We start from the raw sequence: 17745 nt of genomic DNA on the forward strand, positions 1-17745 counted from the left end.
TTTAGAGAGTTAAATTTCATTTCTACATGATTGCTATCATCTTCAACAGATTCTATTTCTAGATTTTGAAATCTATTCCTTACTTCAATTGTAAATTTTTGTCTTAAGTTTTCTTCTTTAATTAATTGCAAGTAGTCAAGGGATTCTTCAGGTTTCTGCTTCTTTAGTTTTTTTAAGTTTTACTTTTACATGACATACTACTGGGTTATGGTTGCTATTACAGTCTGCACCTGGATATGTTTTGCATTGAGTCACTGAGTTTCTAAATCTTTGATTTATAGTAATAAAGTCAATTTGATTACTAGTGCTATCACCTGGACTTTTACAGGTCCACAAGCGTCTTGGATAGTTTTTAAAGTAGGTATTCATAATGACCTGATTATTCATCATGCACCATTCTACCCATTTCTCACCTTGTTCGTCTCTTTCCCCTAGTCCAAATTTTCCTATGGTATTTCCATCAGCACCTTGTCCTACTTTAGCATTTAGATCTCCCATAATAACAATATCTTGACGTTTGCATCCATTCTTTGCTTGTTCAAGCTCTTCATAGAATACAACAGGATAACGATCCTAAACACATTACAAAAATCCACAATGGATTACCTCAAGAGGTGCAAGCTAAAGGTTTTGCCATGGCCCTCACAGTCTCCTGACCTAAACATCATCGAAAATCTGTGGATAGACCTCAAAAGGGCAGTGCATGCAAGACGGCCCAAGAATCTCACAGAACTAGAAGCCTTTTGCAAGGAAGAATGGGCGAAAATCCCCCAAACAAAAATTGAAAGACTCTTAGCTGGCTACAGAAAGTGTCTACAAGTTGTGATACTTGCCAAAGGGGGTGTTACTAAGTACTGACCATGCAGGGTGCCCAAACTTTTGCTTCGGGCCTTTTTCCTTTTTTGTTATTTTGAAACTGTAAAAGATGGAAATAAAAAAGTAATCTTGCTTAAAATATTAAAGAAATGTGTCATCTTTAACTTTATGCCTTTTGGAAATCAGGTCATCTTTTACTCACTTAGCTATTCACAGTAACACCAGAGATTTTGACCAGGGGTGCCCAAACTTTTGCACACCACTGTATAATAATGCCAATAACATGATACTGCCTCCCATAAACATGCATCTCACACTTAATGTCAACCTGTCAAACCTCTGGCCAGGTCACTCAGGGTCCTTGTTTGGCTGTTATTATTTTGTGACTGTGTGCAGAATCATAATATATGTGTTGTGTGTGAGTGACCGTGTTTGCATTTTGGCTCCAAAAGAATGATGTTTCGTTCAGCTGAGTACATGTGTGTGGTTGAATGACAATAAACTTGATGTGCACATTCTTTCAACTTAATACTGGACAACCACTTTGGTACAATGAGAAAATTTAAAAACTGCTTAGGACATCTTTGTCACTCAATTACAATGTCTAAATTAAAATCACAAATGTAAGACATAAAAATAATATTGACGAATAGACTGCACATCTCAAATCTTGCATAGAATACAACACTAAACAAAACAAATCTCCATCCCCTTGCATCAGGAGTCATAATATTTTTAAAAGAGAATAGAATTTTTTCACAAAAGCATAGAAGTTCATAATACAAACCAAAATTTAAATCTTGGTTGAAGACAAAATTAAAAGTAACGTCTATCCACTGTGACCCATTGGCTTTCAAGTTAAATAGTAAAACCAAGGTGAGAATTGCAGGGGATGCTGGCTGAGATAGGCAGTTAAGTTTCAAGATTCAAGACTGTTTAATAACATGTCCAGTGCATAAGTGTAAAGGAGAACGAAATAACTGTTACTCTGGATCTGATACATAGAAAAGCAGCATACAAAGATCCTCACCACCCAGGCCATGCTCTTTTCATGCTGCTGCCATCAGGGAGAAGGTACAAGAACCTCAGGACTCACACCACCAGGTTCATGACAGTTACCATCCCTCAACCATGAGGCTCTTGAACAAAAGGGGATAACTACACTCATTCAAGGACTCTTATACTGTTATTTCATGCTCATCATTTATTACTATTTACTTGTATCTGCATTCTCCTTAATACCCAGTGACTAGACTGACATCTACATCATTTATTATATTGTAATTTGTCCTCTGTGCCTGTTGTCTTGTTTATTATTTATTGTACTGCCCTGCACTGTTTTGTGCACTTTATATAGTCCTGTGTAGGTCTGTAGTCCAGTACAGTTTTTATGTTGTTTTACGTTGCCTTGTGTTGTCTCACTTAGTCTGGTGTAGTTTTGTGTTGTTTCATGTAGCACCATGGTCCTGGAGGAACTTTGTTTCGTTTTTACTGTGTACTGTACCAGCAGTTTATGGTCAAAATGACAATAAAAAGCGACTTGACTTGACTTGCACAGTTTGTTTACAGCTTACAGTTACTGTTCTACACGTTTGCTAAGTAAAGAATCTCAGGGTTGTATGTAGTGACATGTACTCTGATAATAAATTTTACTTTGAACTTCAATAGAGCACAAAAAATAAGATAATGAATACAATAATATAAAAACAATGAATATAAATATGCGTAATTAGCTTATATACATAGATTGCATATACAAAGTGATGTTAGGCACGGGGTGTCTGTACATAGGTGACTGACAGGAAATGATAAAGGAGTGGTGGTTGGGGGTGTGGAGGGGTGGGTTTGTGGATGGAGGTGCTCATTAGCCTTACTGCTTGGGGAAAGTAACTGTTTTTGAGTCTGGTGGTCTTGGCGTGAATGCTACCTAATGGAAATGGGACAAACAGTCCACGAGCCGGGGAGGTGGGGGGGGAGGGGGTGATCTTTCATGATGCCTTTTCCCAGCATCTTTCTGTATACATATCCTTGATGGCAAGTAGGCTGGTGTCAGCGATGCGCTGGGCAGTTTTGACTACCCGTGTTAGAGCCTTCCTGTCCACAACATTGCAGTTTCTGTACCATGCAGTGATGTAGCATATCAGGATGCACATCTGTAGAACGATGTGAGTATGGATATGCAAAGTCCAGCTCTCTTCAGCCTCCCCAGAAAACAGAGGGATTGGTGAGCTGTCTTGGTTGTCACTTTGTGAGGTGGTGTCGTCCTTGTGGGATGCTGGGCTTCTATGTGCAAGAGTTTAAAATGAACATCCAGATGGCCATCAACAAGTTATACAGATGTAAACACGAACAGGACAGGGTAAGTAAAGTGTAAGGGCAGCATACAGGCTTTATCAGTGAAATATTGAGCATAAGAACACAATACTACAGGTCACCATATTACAAAAAAGACTGTGACAGCATTAAAGAATGAACTGTGGAGAACTGATCTGAGGACTTTGCAATTTTTCTTATCTGTAACAGTGAGGAAAAAATTGGCTGATTGTACTTGTTTTCTGTGAAAAAGAGAATATTGTTAGATTTAATCAAAAACTAACCGTACTAGGAAAGTTAGGAGGACTGAAATATTGCAGATAGAAGTCCTATTTTCTTACAATGAAATATAACTGGTCAAATGACTACAGGAGAATTCAAAGAGTGGCACTTTACTGGGCTCTGTATTAAGAAGATACAAATAGGACCAGGTTGGGTAGCAAAATTTGGCTTAAATGAACTTGATGGGCCAAATGTGCCAAAAAAGTTGTTGTTTCTATTTTTATATGTTTTCTAATACAGTTATAGATATCGAAGAGGCATTTGATATGGTTTCATGCAAAAATAGCAAAAAAATGTGGAATTAAAAAATAGGTGGGTTTGAAGCAAGAAATAGGCTATTTAACTCCATAACTGATTTAACTCCATCTACCTGCCTTCATTCCACGTCCCTTCCTATCTCAGCCAACAAAACTTCCAATTTGATCGGAATTTGATATCAGTTAACCACCTAAATAGATCTTAATATTTAGTGAAAATAATGTAATCTTGTTCTGTGAACTCTCTTTGGTAATCCATCCATGACAGAAAATGATCATTTGATGAAACAATGTAGCTTCTTTCCTAGTCCAATCTATCTAATGTCTCGGAGCGAAGTGGTCCAAATGAGCTCTAAGAAAGTTTTGTACAACCGTGATGAAGCCGCTGCACCTTGGTATTCCAGCCCTGATACTAGATTTTATAACTCTATTAAATTCTATAATTACTTCATGTTTCAGTCTATTACCTTCCAGTGATTTCAGTACCTGGGCCCCTAAGTTCTGCCTGCTATTCCTAATATCTCACTGTTTTCCCAAATTAAACTTCTTTTAACATCTACTTACCCCACTGAACCTATCAATGCTTATTTTGGTAACTGTGATCTATTATACAACCAAGACAGCAGGGATACTAGCTCTTCAGTCCAAACGGTTCATGCTGACCAAAGTATTCAGTTATGCTAGTTTTAATTGTCCGCATTTGGTCCATATCTCTACCCAAATTACTTTAAATTGCTATTGTACTTGCCTTAACTACTTTATTGGGAGCTTGTTCCAATATGCACCACCTCCTGCATAAAGCTGTTCCTCAGGTCCCTTTTAAACCTTTCTCCTCTCACCTTAGACCCACACTCTCTAGTTTCTGGTTCCTTTCCCTGAAGAAAAGACTGTGCATTCATGCACACATGATTTTATATACTTCTATAAGACCATCCTTCAGTCTTCTACATTCTAGAAATAATTCCTTACTCACTAAACCCTCCCTATAATTCAGGATCTCAAGTCCTAGCAACATTCTCATAAATCTTTGCACTCTTTCCAGGTTAATGACTTCTTTCTTACAACAAAGATCAAAACTGTATTCAATATTTCTTATAAGAAGGGTTACCAAAAACACACAATCAACACAATATTGAATTACTTGTGAACAAAAACATTTTATGCAGAGTAGGTGTGGCACATGACAAACCACTGCGGTCTATACTGGGTTAACTCATTTTATACACAGGAATACATATCCAAATTTGCTCAGATGCAATAATTAGTTGTGAGAATAGTACCAGGAACCTGCAAAAGGATACTAGTTTTATGGATGAATTAAACTGTAGTAAATTAAACTCAAATTGGGAAGCCATCCATTCTGGATGCAACAACATTTTAGGTACTTTATTTAAAACTGAGACGTCCAGGTGCTAATGTAATAGCTTTGAAGAAAAGTAATTGAGATAGGTAGTGGCTATCATTTCAAAATGAAGTGGAATACAAGTAGTACTCAGGTTGGAAACATTTTTCAGTTTGAATTAAGATATCAATTTGGAAAGAGGCCACTTTACCATCTCTGAGTAACATCATTAAGCATACTTTAAGGCAGGGGTAGATAAACATTTGAAAAGCAAATGATGAAAAGGCTATTCCACATAGATAGACTGAGAAGTTAAGGTTACTGTCACATCAATTTTGGTATTAAAAGTACTTTCAAAACAGAAGTAACTGGGGAGAAAAAAAACCAGGATGAAGATTTTAGGACAACTATAATTACATTTAAAATAACACACAGAAAGCATTCTTAAAATGAAAGCCTCACTGGCTGCATTGCATGAAAGGATCAAAATATACAATACCTCAAGAACATAAATTCACTTCTGTCTTTGGAATCTTTCTAAAATAGGATTCATTCTGAAATTAGTACTAAAGGGTGATGATGTAAACATTTCCGTTAAGAACAAAATCACATATGTTGACCATGTTGCAGAGAAATAATTATCTTGAAACAATCAGTCTCACCTGGTCCCGGGTCTCTGCTTCCTGCACTTGGATTCCTTGCAGTTGCTTCTCATAATTTGAGCACATATCACAGCGGCGGCCTAATTTGTTGCCAGCATTCTGCACCTGAAAAAAAAGCACACAATGAATGCCAGGGAGAATGGATAGCATATAAATACAGACATAACTCAATAAAAATATCATTCCTAATTTACGCAACACACACAAAATGCTGGAGGAACTCAGCAGGCCAGGCAGCATCTATGGAACCAAATTAATTTTGAATAATTATTTCTACCTTATGATCTAGTAGGCTATGTGGCCTTTTGAGTCCAACTAGATCATGGCTCATCCTTCATCACAAATGTTTTATTCCTGCTCTATGATCAAATCCCTTGTTTATTTTGAAAGGAACATGAAAACAATAAAATGATTAAAGACAGGATTATGACAGACAGTTTGTAGCTGGCAGGCCAAAGGGCCTGTAACTGCTGCACCTCTGACTATGAACACTGCTCCTGTCAGTATGTCATCAACAAGGCTAAATATTATTACAGCAAGAGAACTTTATTCTTCACTCAATTCCTGTTGCACATCCCAGTATACAAATTTTATTCCTCGTTATCCGTTTCAGTTTTTAGTAATTTGTTACAAAGAAAGAGGCTAAATTGAACATCAACATTTCCCAGCTCCTCAACTTCTCTGAATTTCCTAATGAAGTGAATCATCCCACTAACTACACTGCCCACCTCACCTGTTGTTATTGTTGAGTGGCATGGAGTCGTCATCGACTCACGGTGACCCTGTGGATAGTGTAGTTGTCCATAGGACAAAAAGAATGAGAAGAATCTGGCCTGCAGAGTGAGGCAAAATCCCAAGAAATCTATAGGTATACTAAGAGTAAAAGGCTAGGAAACTAATAAATGAAAACAGATACAGATGTGTGTGCAGACACACGCACACTTATGTACCAAATGAAGAGCTCTGGAAAAAGCTTTGAATATTTTTGATTTGGTATAGACCCATTTAAGATTACAGGGAATACAAATACAAATTCCTGTTGGAAAACTGATTGAAAATGTTCAAAAGTGAAGACTTGTTAGAAATAGACCATAAGACATAGGAACTGAATTAGGCCCATTGATCCTGCTCCACCATTCCTCCATGGCTGATTTATTATCCTTCTCAATCCCAATCTCCTGCCTTCTCCCCTGTAAGCTTTGACACCCTAATCAAGAACCCATCAACCTCCACTTCAAAGATACCCAATGGCTTAGCCTCTTCAGCCATCTGTCGCAATGTATTCCACAAGTCACCACCTGTGGCTAAAGAAATTCCTCCTCATCTGTTTTAAATGGGTGCTCCTTTATTTTGATGCTGTTCCCTCAGGTCCTAGATGCCTCCACTACAGAAAACGTCCTCTCCACATGCACTCCATCTGGACCTTTCAATATTGGATAGGTTTCAATGAGATCCCCCCCTCATTCTTCAAAATTCCAGCGAGACATCAAACACTCTCCTTGTGTTAACCCTTTCATTCCTGGAATCATTCTCGTGAGAAAGAAGATGTGTAAAAACGGCCTGAAGGATCATTGGGGACACAAGTAACCCCAACCGCAAACTGTTCCAGCTGATACCATCCGGGAAACAGTACCACAGCTGAAAAGCCAGGACCAACAAGCCCCGGGACAGCTTCTTCCACCAGGCCATCAGACTGCTTAACTCATGCTGACACAACTGTATTTCTATGTTATATTGACTATCCTGTTGTACATGCTATTTAGTATAAATTACTATAAATTGCACAATTAGATGGAGACATAAAGACTTTTACTCATGTATATGAAGGATACAAGTAATAAAGTCAATTCAATTCTTCAATGCCAGCACATCCTTTCTTAGATAAGGGGTCCAAAACAGCAAGTGCTGTCTGACCAATGCCTTATAAAGCCTCAGCATTACATTCTTGCTTTTATATTCTCTGAGAATAAAGGTGTCCTTTTCTGGTCAGTGGCCAGTGACTCACTGTGTTCCACAAGGGTCAGTTTTGAAGCCATTTCTTTTCTTGTCATATGTCAATGATTTCAATGACGGAATTCATGACTTTGTGCCAGGTTCGAGGATAATACAAAGATAGATGGAGGGGCTGATAGTACCGAGGAAACAGGGGGAGTCTGCAGAAGGAATTAGACATATTAGGAGAATTAGGTATAGTGACAGATGGAATATAGTGAATGGTCATGGACTTTGGTAGAAGGAATAAAAGCATGAGCCATTTTATAAACGGGGATAAAATTCAAAAGGCATAAGAGCAAAGGGACTTGGGAGTCCTCACGCTGGATTCCCTAAAGGTTAACTTGCAGGTTGAGTTGATTGTAAGGAAGGCAAGTATATTTTGAGAGGACTAGCACCCCAAAAACTCATCCCTAATAATATATTCCAATATATTCCCAACCTCCTAAATTAGGCTACCTGGTTTATAATTTCCTTTCTTCTGCCTCCCTCCCTTCTTAAAGAGTGGAGTGACATTTGCAATTTGCCAGTCCTCCAGATGTGGCTCAGTGAGGTTTGGGAATTTGTCCAGCAATTGAGTTAACTCACATGTGATGGTGCATGCGCTTGACAGAGTTGTGGTGGGGGAACTTACTGAAGGAACAAGATAACGATCCAAAGTCCTTCACATCCACAAACTAGCAGTTCTTACGATCGACCAATGGTCCTTGGGCACCAGGAAATTTGCCCCGAGCAGAGCTCTAGCCACTTTAGCCAAAACAAAGTCCCATGTGTAATGTTGCCCACTGAAGCAGAGTGTCACTGTCATGTCCCACAAGCCAGAATCCTGTTGTCACAGGCGGCCTCCAGCAGGGTTTTGTCACTCTTTGCCCTCTCATCAATAGGTGATGTTGGCAGCGCATACTCACACATGGAACTCATGGTGCTCGCAGACCTCTGCTATTATGTTGAACTGGCACTGTCAAAGCTGCGAGGCAGTCAGCACTTCCTAGCGATCATACCAAAACGAGGATGGTAAAAACACAGACCTGGCACTGTCTGTTTGGAGGCCTTGCTGACCGGGTTTACTAAAGTAGGGAAAGGAGGAGGAATTACGCACATTTGCCTGCCTGAGTGGAGACCATCAACTACTTTAGCAAGCTCCCTATAGTACTTCACGGGTGCATAGTGAGGGCTGTGCAAACTTGATCTGGCATTTGTTGCATCAAGACTTCTTTAAAAATAAAACAAGGATGGTGATTTCCCAGGAGAGACTTCAGCTCCGAAGGCCTCACACCCGAGGCCAGGCAAGGACAGCAACTATTTGGCGTACTCAAACACCAGAAGTTCAAAAGTCTGTAAAAGGTGAGTTTTCAGCAATCAGTATTTATCATGTTCAGAGAGTCAGACTCACTGCTCTCAGACAGTGAGTGGCTGAGTGACACTATCACACAGAAATACTTGGCTTTGTTGGCGGGGATTTCTCTCAGCGCGAATTAGGCCTCAGTTTCAACAAATCAAGCAACAGCATTTTGCTCCCAAAACTCCGGCAGTTTCAAAGCTACTGTATTGGCCGACATGTCTCAATAACCCTGGAATTGTCCTAGAGCATCAGGGTCACCAATGTAGGTTTTTACAAATAAAATGACATGTGGCATTTTATGTTTAAGAAAAGCTATAGCAACTCATTTATTGATGCCAAACGCTGAACACAAAGCCTGGTAACAGAACTTCACATTATTACGTCATCACGTCAGACCAGCCTCTTGAAGTGAGCCCCAACTCAATGTCGATGGTTGTGAATTACGTACATTTCCACCCATTGCACTACCCTACTCTACAAAATCCAGTCCAGAAGACCATTGTACAGCTACTGAAATCTCCAAAAACAATTCTTGATCATTGTATTCGATTCTGGTTTCATATACATTTATGATGTATTTAAATCTACTCGTGCACTTAATGGATTAAACTAATACTAACTACAGAATACTGAATTGCCTTTTTATATTTGACCAAAATCCTACTGACAAAAAAAGCACTATTACAATGCCAGCAACTCAAGCTCCATTCCAGCACTCTAAGGAGTCTGTACATTCTCCCCGTGACTGCCTGGGTTTCCCCGTTTCTTCCCACGCTCCAAAGCTGTGCAGGTTAGTAGGTCACATGGGTGTGATTGCAATGGCATAGGCTCATGGGCTGGAAGAGCCTATTACCTTGCTGTATCGCCAATATATAATAATCTGAAGGATTCATTAATCTCCCATTCTTACAAGAAATGAGATTTCATTAAGAATGAAGTTATATTATGGCTGTCAAATTACATTCAAGAGTACATATTTGTGGAACAACAACAAGGCATCCATTTCACACTAGTCACTTAGACCATTAGATGAGAAGAATGTGAAGAAAGAAGGATGAACAAACTCTGTAGTCCTTTGCCAAAATGTCATTTCAAAAGATTATGGCTAATCTCCTACCTCAGCAGCATTTATGTGCACTACCCCTACATTCCTGGATATGCTGATGTATCTAAAAACTAACTACAGCAAAACCTCTCCTAGTTAGACATCTAGTGCCCACAAGTCTCACCAGGGTTCTAATCCCCACGGTGCCCGGGATTCACTGGGGCCCTGTGCCCACCTCCCTAGGACCCAATTCGGAGGACCAGTTCTTTTTTTCATGTGACATGGGAAGCTGCTTACAGAAAATTCCAGCACACTCTAGACATTGATAACGATGGACCAGCAGATTTTCCAGACTAATTGGATGTCCGGCACACTTTAATTCACATTTTATAATTAAGATGGCACACAGTGGAATAACAATTTTTCAATATACCTACAGCTATATTTGCACCAAGGCAAACATTCCCTGATATGGAAAAAGTGGCTACTGCTTGTGTAAATGCTACTGAAGGCTTTCTACCTTCAAGGTCAAAGCCTGGAACATTGGTTCTGGTATCAGTCAGGAGGTAATGTTGGATGCATTCCATGATCCATTTTTTTACTTCTAGCTGAATAATGTAATTGTACCTTTCTATAATGACAAAGGTGCTTTTAAATGCTTGGTGAATAGGAAGGTTAGCAGTCTCCATGGCTTTTCTCCCTTGTCTGAAGATACTGAAAATCTTCACAAGAGTCATATAAGTAGCGTGGGCTAGCACTGGCAGCCATGCAAATGCAGTGGGGCTTAACAGTCCTCATCAGTGATGTCAACCTAGAATATGACACTTATGAGTTAGCTACAAAGCATGAAGTGGTGCAACCAGTTCATGGCCAGGAGTGTTCAAGATGGCTTCCCCAATGACATTCATCTACTTTCTAATTGCTAATTTGGTCAGTCAGATGAGTACTTGGATTCCTCAACTTCGACTCCAGACCCCATGAAGGAAGTCTCGTAATATCAAGTTACACATGGATAACTACCAATTACTATACTTCCTCAACTGATAAAAATGTGTTTCCCCCCCATGGTACACAACATTTGGAAGAAATAATGAACACAGTAAGAGTGAAAAATAAACTGTAGGAGGGGATTTCAATATCATTCACCCAGAATGGAGTAGTAGCACTGAGATGACCGCGTGAACGAGCATGAAGGCTAAACCTTGACCTTTTCCTCAGTAATCCATTTTGCAGATTTAGCTACTTAAGACAGAGTCTGGTCTTTACACTGAAGAAACCCTCCATGTTGTGTGGCACTATATTCTTACCAAAGAGATGTACTCAGATCTGGACATCCATGAACCATTGTAGATGACCAGAGACAGCAATGTACACCACCACAATCTGTGATCTAGCAGATTCTTAACTCTGGCGTTGTGAAAAAGCTTTGGATTAACCTTGATGCAGAACCTGGCTTGACCTAAAAATGAGATACTGCAAGGACGACATGCCAGCTAAACAGCAAAGACAGAATACACCAAACAGATCTAAGCAATCGCACAACCAATGAATCAGATCCATTATACTCAGTCATGAATGGTGGTGGACAATTAAATTACTTGTAGGAAGGGGCAGTTCCAAACTCCCTATCTACTATGGGGTCCAGCCAATGAATGCCAAAGACCAAGGTGAAGTATTTGCAATAAAAACCAGCCAAAAGTGCCAAATAACCACTTCATCTCAGCTTCCTTGTGAAATCACCACCATTGTAGCCCAAGAACAAGAGAAAAAGTGGCACTGCAGTTATTTACCAAGGCTAGTCCTACACTTCCTAAACCCAAAATCTCTATCAAGCAGTAGGCTCCAAACAAATGCACTACCTATAAGTCACCTACCAAGCACAACTGGGAATATACTTTTTCTTCAAGATCGCTGGTCTAAATCTCCAAGTTCTCTACTCAACAATACCTTCAAGCAGCACAACAGAATTTTAATAGCATCTTCATCAGGGCAAATTAGAGATTGACAATAACTGTTGGTATTACCAGTGATACCCATTTCCTGGCTTTATTTTCTTTAATGGTTAACAATATTTTTGAGACCTTAAGCCAGTTCATGAGATGGAGACATGATGAAAAATGAACTGAAGCCACAATGCTTACTACCATTTGGTAACAGCACAAGTAAAAAGACATGTTTAAGGAACTCACCTCCTGTTGCAGTAAATTCCATTCCTTTTCACTGACCATTCTGTATCCACTCGGCGCACTATCCACCACCTGTGTAAGACTAGACAGAAGAGAAGCAGTCTCTTCTTGTTCTGGCGTGAGTGCTGTAATTGCTTTTTCTTGATCTTTGGTCAATATGAAGGAACCAGACATCTGGAAAGAGCCAACTGAAACCGTATCAAAATTCTCAGAAACAGAGTCTGCTCCAACCAGAGGTCCAAAGTCCGACTCATCCAGATTTCCTGCAGATTTTGCTTTATGTCCGTTGCCCAAGCTCTTTGACTGCAAGGAGCCAGAGGTACCCAGACTGTCAGTGGACTGTACCCTTCTTAAGCCCTCACGAAATAACTCACTGTCTTGCTTAACAGCAGGACCTGCATGCGATGTTGACACATCAGAATCCAAGGAGTGTACTGACCCGTATATACTATTTCCACAAGGCTGGAAAAAAAAACAATTCATTTGAGAACACTAAAAATCATAGTTATTTCCAAACAAGGTTAAAGGCATCTTTTACTTTTCCACAATGCAAATTTGTGAACAGTGTATGCTGTTGGCCAGTAAATAATGCAGCTACGATACTCAACATACAGGGTACCATTGCGGCTCAGTGAGTTTCTTGCTTGAGTTAGAAGGTCGTGGGTTCAAAGACAATGGAAGAGGATACATCAATGCATTATTGATAGCATACTTCAAAAGCTTGTTTGTAGGGTTGCTTGCCAAGACTGAAGGTTAGGTCGTAAGTGTTTCATCACTAGTTCAGTGCACAACTCAGTGTTGTTTCTGCCAAATGCTCGCTTTTATATTGCTCTGATTCGGTGTTCTGATTGGCTGTCGCGCTGGGTGCTACCCTCCGCAGGGTCGTAGCCAAACAGGTAACTGACTGATCTCTGGCCTGTTTCTCTGGTTATAAGCTAACAGAGATCACTCAATCGTGCACTGATGATATCACTTTGACCATGACGAAACATAGGTGACCTAACCTCGAACAACCCTACAAAGAAGCAGCCAAACCAAGCTCTCAATCTTCTCTTTCATTTCATATATTAAGAGCATCAAAAAAAAGGAATTAGTCATTCTCTTAAAACCTGTACAGTTTATAAGTAAGGTCACTGATTCAGTTACTCGCCCACTTTCTTGCCCAATATCCATACCCCTCGATAAGCCTTATCAACCTCAGCCAGGAATATACCGAGCAGCTGAGAACCCACTGTCATCTGGAGTAAAATATCAAAGGCTTAAAATCTTCTGAATATAGAAGTTCTCACCACAATCTACATGGCAGACCCTTGATCTGGAGACTATACTCATGATTCCAGGTACACTATTGCTGGATCAGACTGACAGCAATTATCTTGTCAATCTATAATTTCAGCCTCAGTTAGTTCCCCTCACATTCTTCAAAACTCCATCTTTAATTCATTCTACAAGAAACCTAATAATCCTAGGAATCAAAATGATGAAATTCAAAGCACTTAAGGTATGCAACACGCCAGACTGTATTCTTTGGAGAGGGGCAAAATGCTTGCTTTTTAATTTCAGGTTTCCACCATCTTAGTTGCTTCATCGTCATTTGTACAGCTGAAGATGTTTTCTTTGGGATAAAATGTTAAGCCCAGATCCACAAGGTGATTGTCTATATTAGTTGCTACTGTTAGCACTTTGTTAATTCACGTTTATTCCTAAATTTCAAAACTTTGGTACATTGCTGTATTATCAGCAGCACAAATGATCCCCTTCTACCTTCAGCAACTAATACACCATTTTCAGCAGCAGCTGAAAAGCAGCAATTAGGAACTGTAAACAATCAAGACATCTAACATATTCTGCCCTACTTCAAGACTGGGCTTGGCTGCAACTGTAGACCAGTGTCAGTTACTTTTGTGTAGTCGTAGCAAACTTGATCTCACATGATATTCAATATGGTTCTGATTATAATGGGCCAGATTGCACGGGGTCCTGCCTTCTGGATATCAAACCATGACAAATGTGTACAGCCGGTTAAGATGGCCCTTGTACTTGAGTTTTTCCCAAACCTAGTGTGTTGGAAGTGGTAAATTAGCTTTTAACATATTCCCAGAGCCAGTACGTGGAACCCTCTGGTGACCTTTGGCCTAATTAATCATAGACACTTTTCTTCCTACCATCAGTAATTTCTACACGAGGCTCTGCATCCAAAGAACCCCATCACCTAAGCCATGCCATCTTCTAACAGGTCCTATTGGGCAACAAGTACAGAAGCCTGAAGTCCAACACCACTAGGTTCAACAACGGCTACAGGTTCAAGAAAAAGTTTGTAAACCCTTTGCAATTACCTGGTTTCGGCATTAATTACTCATAAAATGTGGTCTGATCTTCAAAGTCACAAGAATAGACAAACACAATCTGCCTAAACTAATAATACACAAACCATTGCACTTCTCGTCAATACCGAGTACACCAGTTAAGCAATCACAGTTAGGTTAAAAAAAGTACATCAACCTCTGGGGTGATGTCTTCTGCAAAAGCTATTTAGAGTCAGGTGTTCCAATCAATGAGATGAGATTGGAGGTGTGGGTTGTAGAGATGCCCTGCCCAATAAAAAAGACACACAAAGTCAGGTTACTGACAGAGCCTGCTCTTCTCAAGAACAATCTGTTTATGTATATCATACCTCAATCAAAACAACTTTCAAAGGATCTTAGAAGAAGAATTGTAGAGATGCATGAAGTTGGAAAAGGTAAAACAAAAGCATTTCTAAAGACCAGAGTGGTCATCAGTCCACAGTTAGAGAAATTGTCTACAAATAGAGGAAACTCAGTATTGTTGCTACTCTCCACAGGAGTGGGGGACCTACAAAGATCACACCAAGAGCACAATGAGCAATGCTGATGGAGGTGAAAAAGAACCCAAGGGTAACAGCAAAATATCTGCAGAAATTTCCAGAAATAGCTAAAATCTCTGTTCATGAGTCCACTATAAGAAAATCACTGAACAAGAATGGTGTTCATGGAAGGACACAGCAGAACTCACTCTGCTCTCCCAAAAAAAAAATCACCACGGCTTCAGTTTTCAAAAGACCAAATGGATATTCCACAACACTTCTGAGACAATGTTCTGTGGACAGCCGAGACAAAAGTTGAACGTAGAACATAATAAATAGGAGCAGGAGTAGGCCAGCTGGCCCATCGCCTGCTCCACAATTCAATAAGATCATGGCCGATCTGGCCATGGACTCATCTCCACCTACCTACCTTTTCCCCATAACCCATAATTCCCCTACTATTCAGAAATCTATACAACCTTGTCTTTAAATATATTTACCGAGGTAGCCTCCAATGCTTTATTGGGCAGAGAATTCCATAGATTCACCACTCTTTGGGAAAAGTAGCCCCTCCCCACCTCCATCCTAAATCTACTCCCCCAAATCTTGAGGCTATGTCCCCTAGTTCTAGTCTCACCTACCAGTAGAAACAACTTTCCTCCCTCTATCTAATCTATCCCTTTCGTAATTCTACATGTTTCTATAACATCTCTCATTCTTCTGAATTCCAGCAAGTACAGTCCCAGGCAACTCAATCTCTCCTCATAGTCTAACCCCCTCATCTCTGAAATCAACCTGGTGAACCTCCTCTGTGCTGTCTCCAAAGCCAGTATATCCTTCTTCAAGTACGGAGACCAGAGCTGCACGCAGTACTCCAGGTGTGGCCTCACCAGTACCCTGTATATTTGCAGCATGACCTCCCCGCTCTTAAATTCAATCCCTCCAGCAATGAAGGTCAACGCTCTATTTGCCTTCTTGATAGCCTGCTGCACTAGCAAATTAAACTTTTGTGCTTCATGCACAAGCACTCCCAAGTCCTTCTGCACAGGAACATGCTGCAATTTTTTTTTTACTATTTAAATAACCTGCTCTTTCATTTTCCCTTCCAAAGGGGATGACTTTGCATTTACCAACATTGTACTCCATCTGCCAGACCCTTGCCCACTCACTCAACCTATTGATATCTCTCTGCAGACTCTTCATATCTCCTGCACAATTTACTTTTCCACTCAATTTAGTATCATCAGCGAACTTAGATACACTACACTCGATCCCCTCTTCCAGATCGTTAATACATATTGTGAACAGTTGCAGACCCAGCACTGATCCCTGCAGTACACCGCTCACCACTGACTGCCAACCAGAGTAACACCCATGTATCCCAACTCTTTGCTTTCTATTAGTTAACCAACCCTCTATCCATGCTAATACATCACCCTCAACTCTATGTAATCTTATCTTATGGATAAGTTTTATTGCAGTACCTTATAGAATGCCTTCTAGAAATCCAAGTAAACAATATCCATCTGTTCCCCTCTATCCACTGTGCTCATTATATCTTCAAAGAACTCCAGTAAGTCTGCCAAACAGGACCTGCCTTTGCTGAATCCATGCTGCATCTGCCTGATGGATCCATTGCTTTCCAGATGCTTCGCTATTTCTTCTTTAATGATAGCTTCAAGCATTTTCCCAATTACAGACGTTAAACTAACCTGCCTTTTGCCTACATCCTTTTTTGAATGGTGGCGTGATATTCACTGTCTTCCAATTTGCCAGGACCGGCCCAGAGTCCAGAGAATTTTGATCAATCATCACCAAAGGCTCTAGTATAACTTCTGCTATTTCTTTCAGTATCCTGGGATGCATTCCATCAGGGGCAGGGGAGATCCATCTTCAGCCCCACAAGTCTGCTCAGCACTACCCCTTTAGTGATAGCTATTATATCAAGATCCTCACCTCCCATCACATCCAACTTTTTTGGCAGAAATGCACACCGCTATGTTTGGAGGGAAAAGGGCACTGTAAACCAACAACATCAAGACCTCATCCTGACTGTGAAGCATGGTGGGACAAACATCATGTTGGATGATGTAATATGACAATGCTCCAAAATAGTTGTTTAAGATAAGGCCAATCAATGTAGTGTCGTTGACAAATTTAATTAGCAAATTGGAGCTGTGGGTGGTGATACAGTCATGGGTGTACAGGGAGTAACCCAATTGAAATGTTGCAGCGTGACATGACAAGGGCTGTTTATGCAAGGTATCCCAGAAATATTGATGAAATGAAACAATTTTGTATAGAGAAATGGTTTAAAATTCCTCTTCACCATTATGCAAATCTGATCAGCAGCTACGGGAGAGGTTATTGCTGCCAAAGGAGTTTCTACCAGTTGTTAAATACAAGGGTTCACAAACTTTTTCCAGCCTGGACTGTGAATGATTAAACAATGCGTTCAATGAAGACATGAAAAGTACAATTGTTTGTGCATTATTAGTTTAGGCAGATTGCGTTGGTCTATTATTGTGACTTAGATGAAGATCAGACCACAGTAATTAATGCAGAAAACCAGGTAATTGCAGTGTTCACAAACTTTTCTTGCAACTGTACTTCCCTTCAAAATGGTTGTTGTGATGTACCTAGTGTGGTATTATAGCAGGTAGTGCTTATCACTCTCACTTTCA

The 17745-nt window shown here is 40.1% G+C and overlaps 1 protein-coding gene across 4 annotated transcripts in view; it reads right to left on the reverse strand.

The window, feature by feature from the left end:
• Positions 1-17745, reverse strand: part of rabep1 (rabaptin, RAB GTPase binding effector protein 1) — a 126533-nt gene that overhangs the window by 48916 nt on the left and 59872 nt on the right. For 3 of the 4 annotated variants that reach the window (XM_063031545.1, XM_063031546.1, XM_063031544.1), the window contains exons 9-10: positions 12241-12699; positions 5673-5777 (exon numbers count right to left, since the gene is read on the reverse strand). In XM_063031545.1, the coding sequence (XP_062887615.1) occupies positions 5673-5777; positions 12241-12699 (564 nt within the window). Of the gene's footprint in view, positions 1-832; positions 917-5672; positions 5778-12240; positions 12700-17745 lie in introns of those variants that run through there. The other variant, XM_063031547.1, reaches the window with a different exon arrangement.

This window comes from Mobula hypostoma, chromosome 23 (genome assembly GCF_963921235.1).
Source record: "Mobula hypostoma chromosome 23, sMobHyp1.1, whole genome shotgun sequence".
Lineage (NCBI taxonomy): Eukaryota > Metazoa > Chordata > Chondrichthyes > Myliobatiformes > Myliobatidae > Mobula > Mobula hypostoma.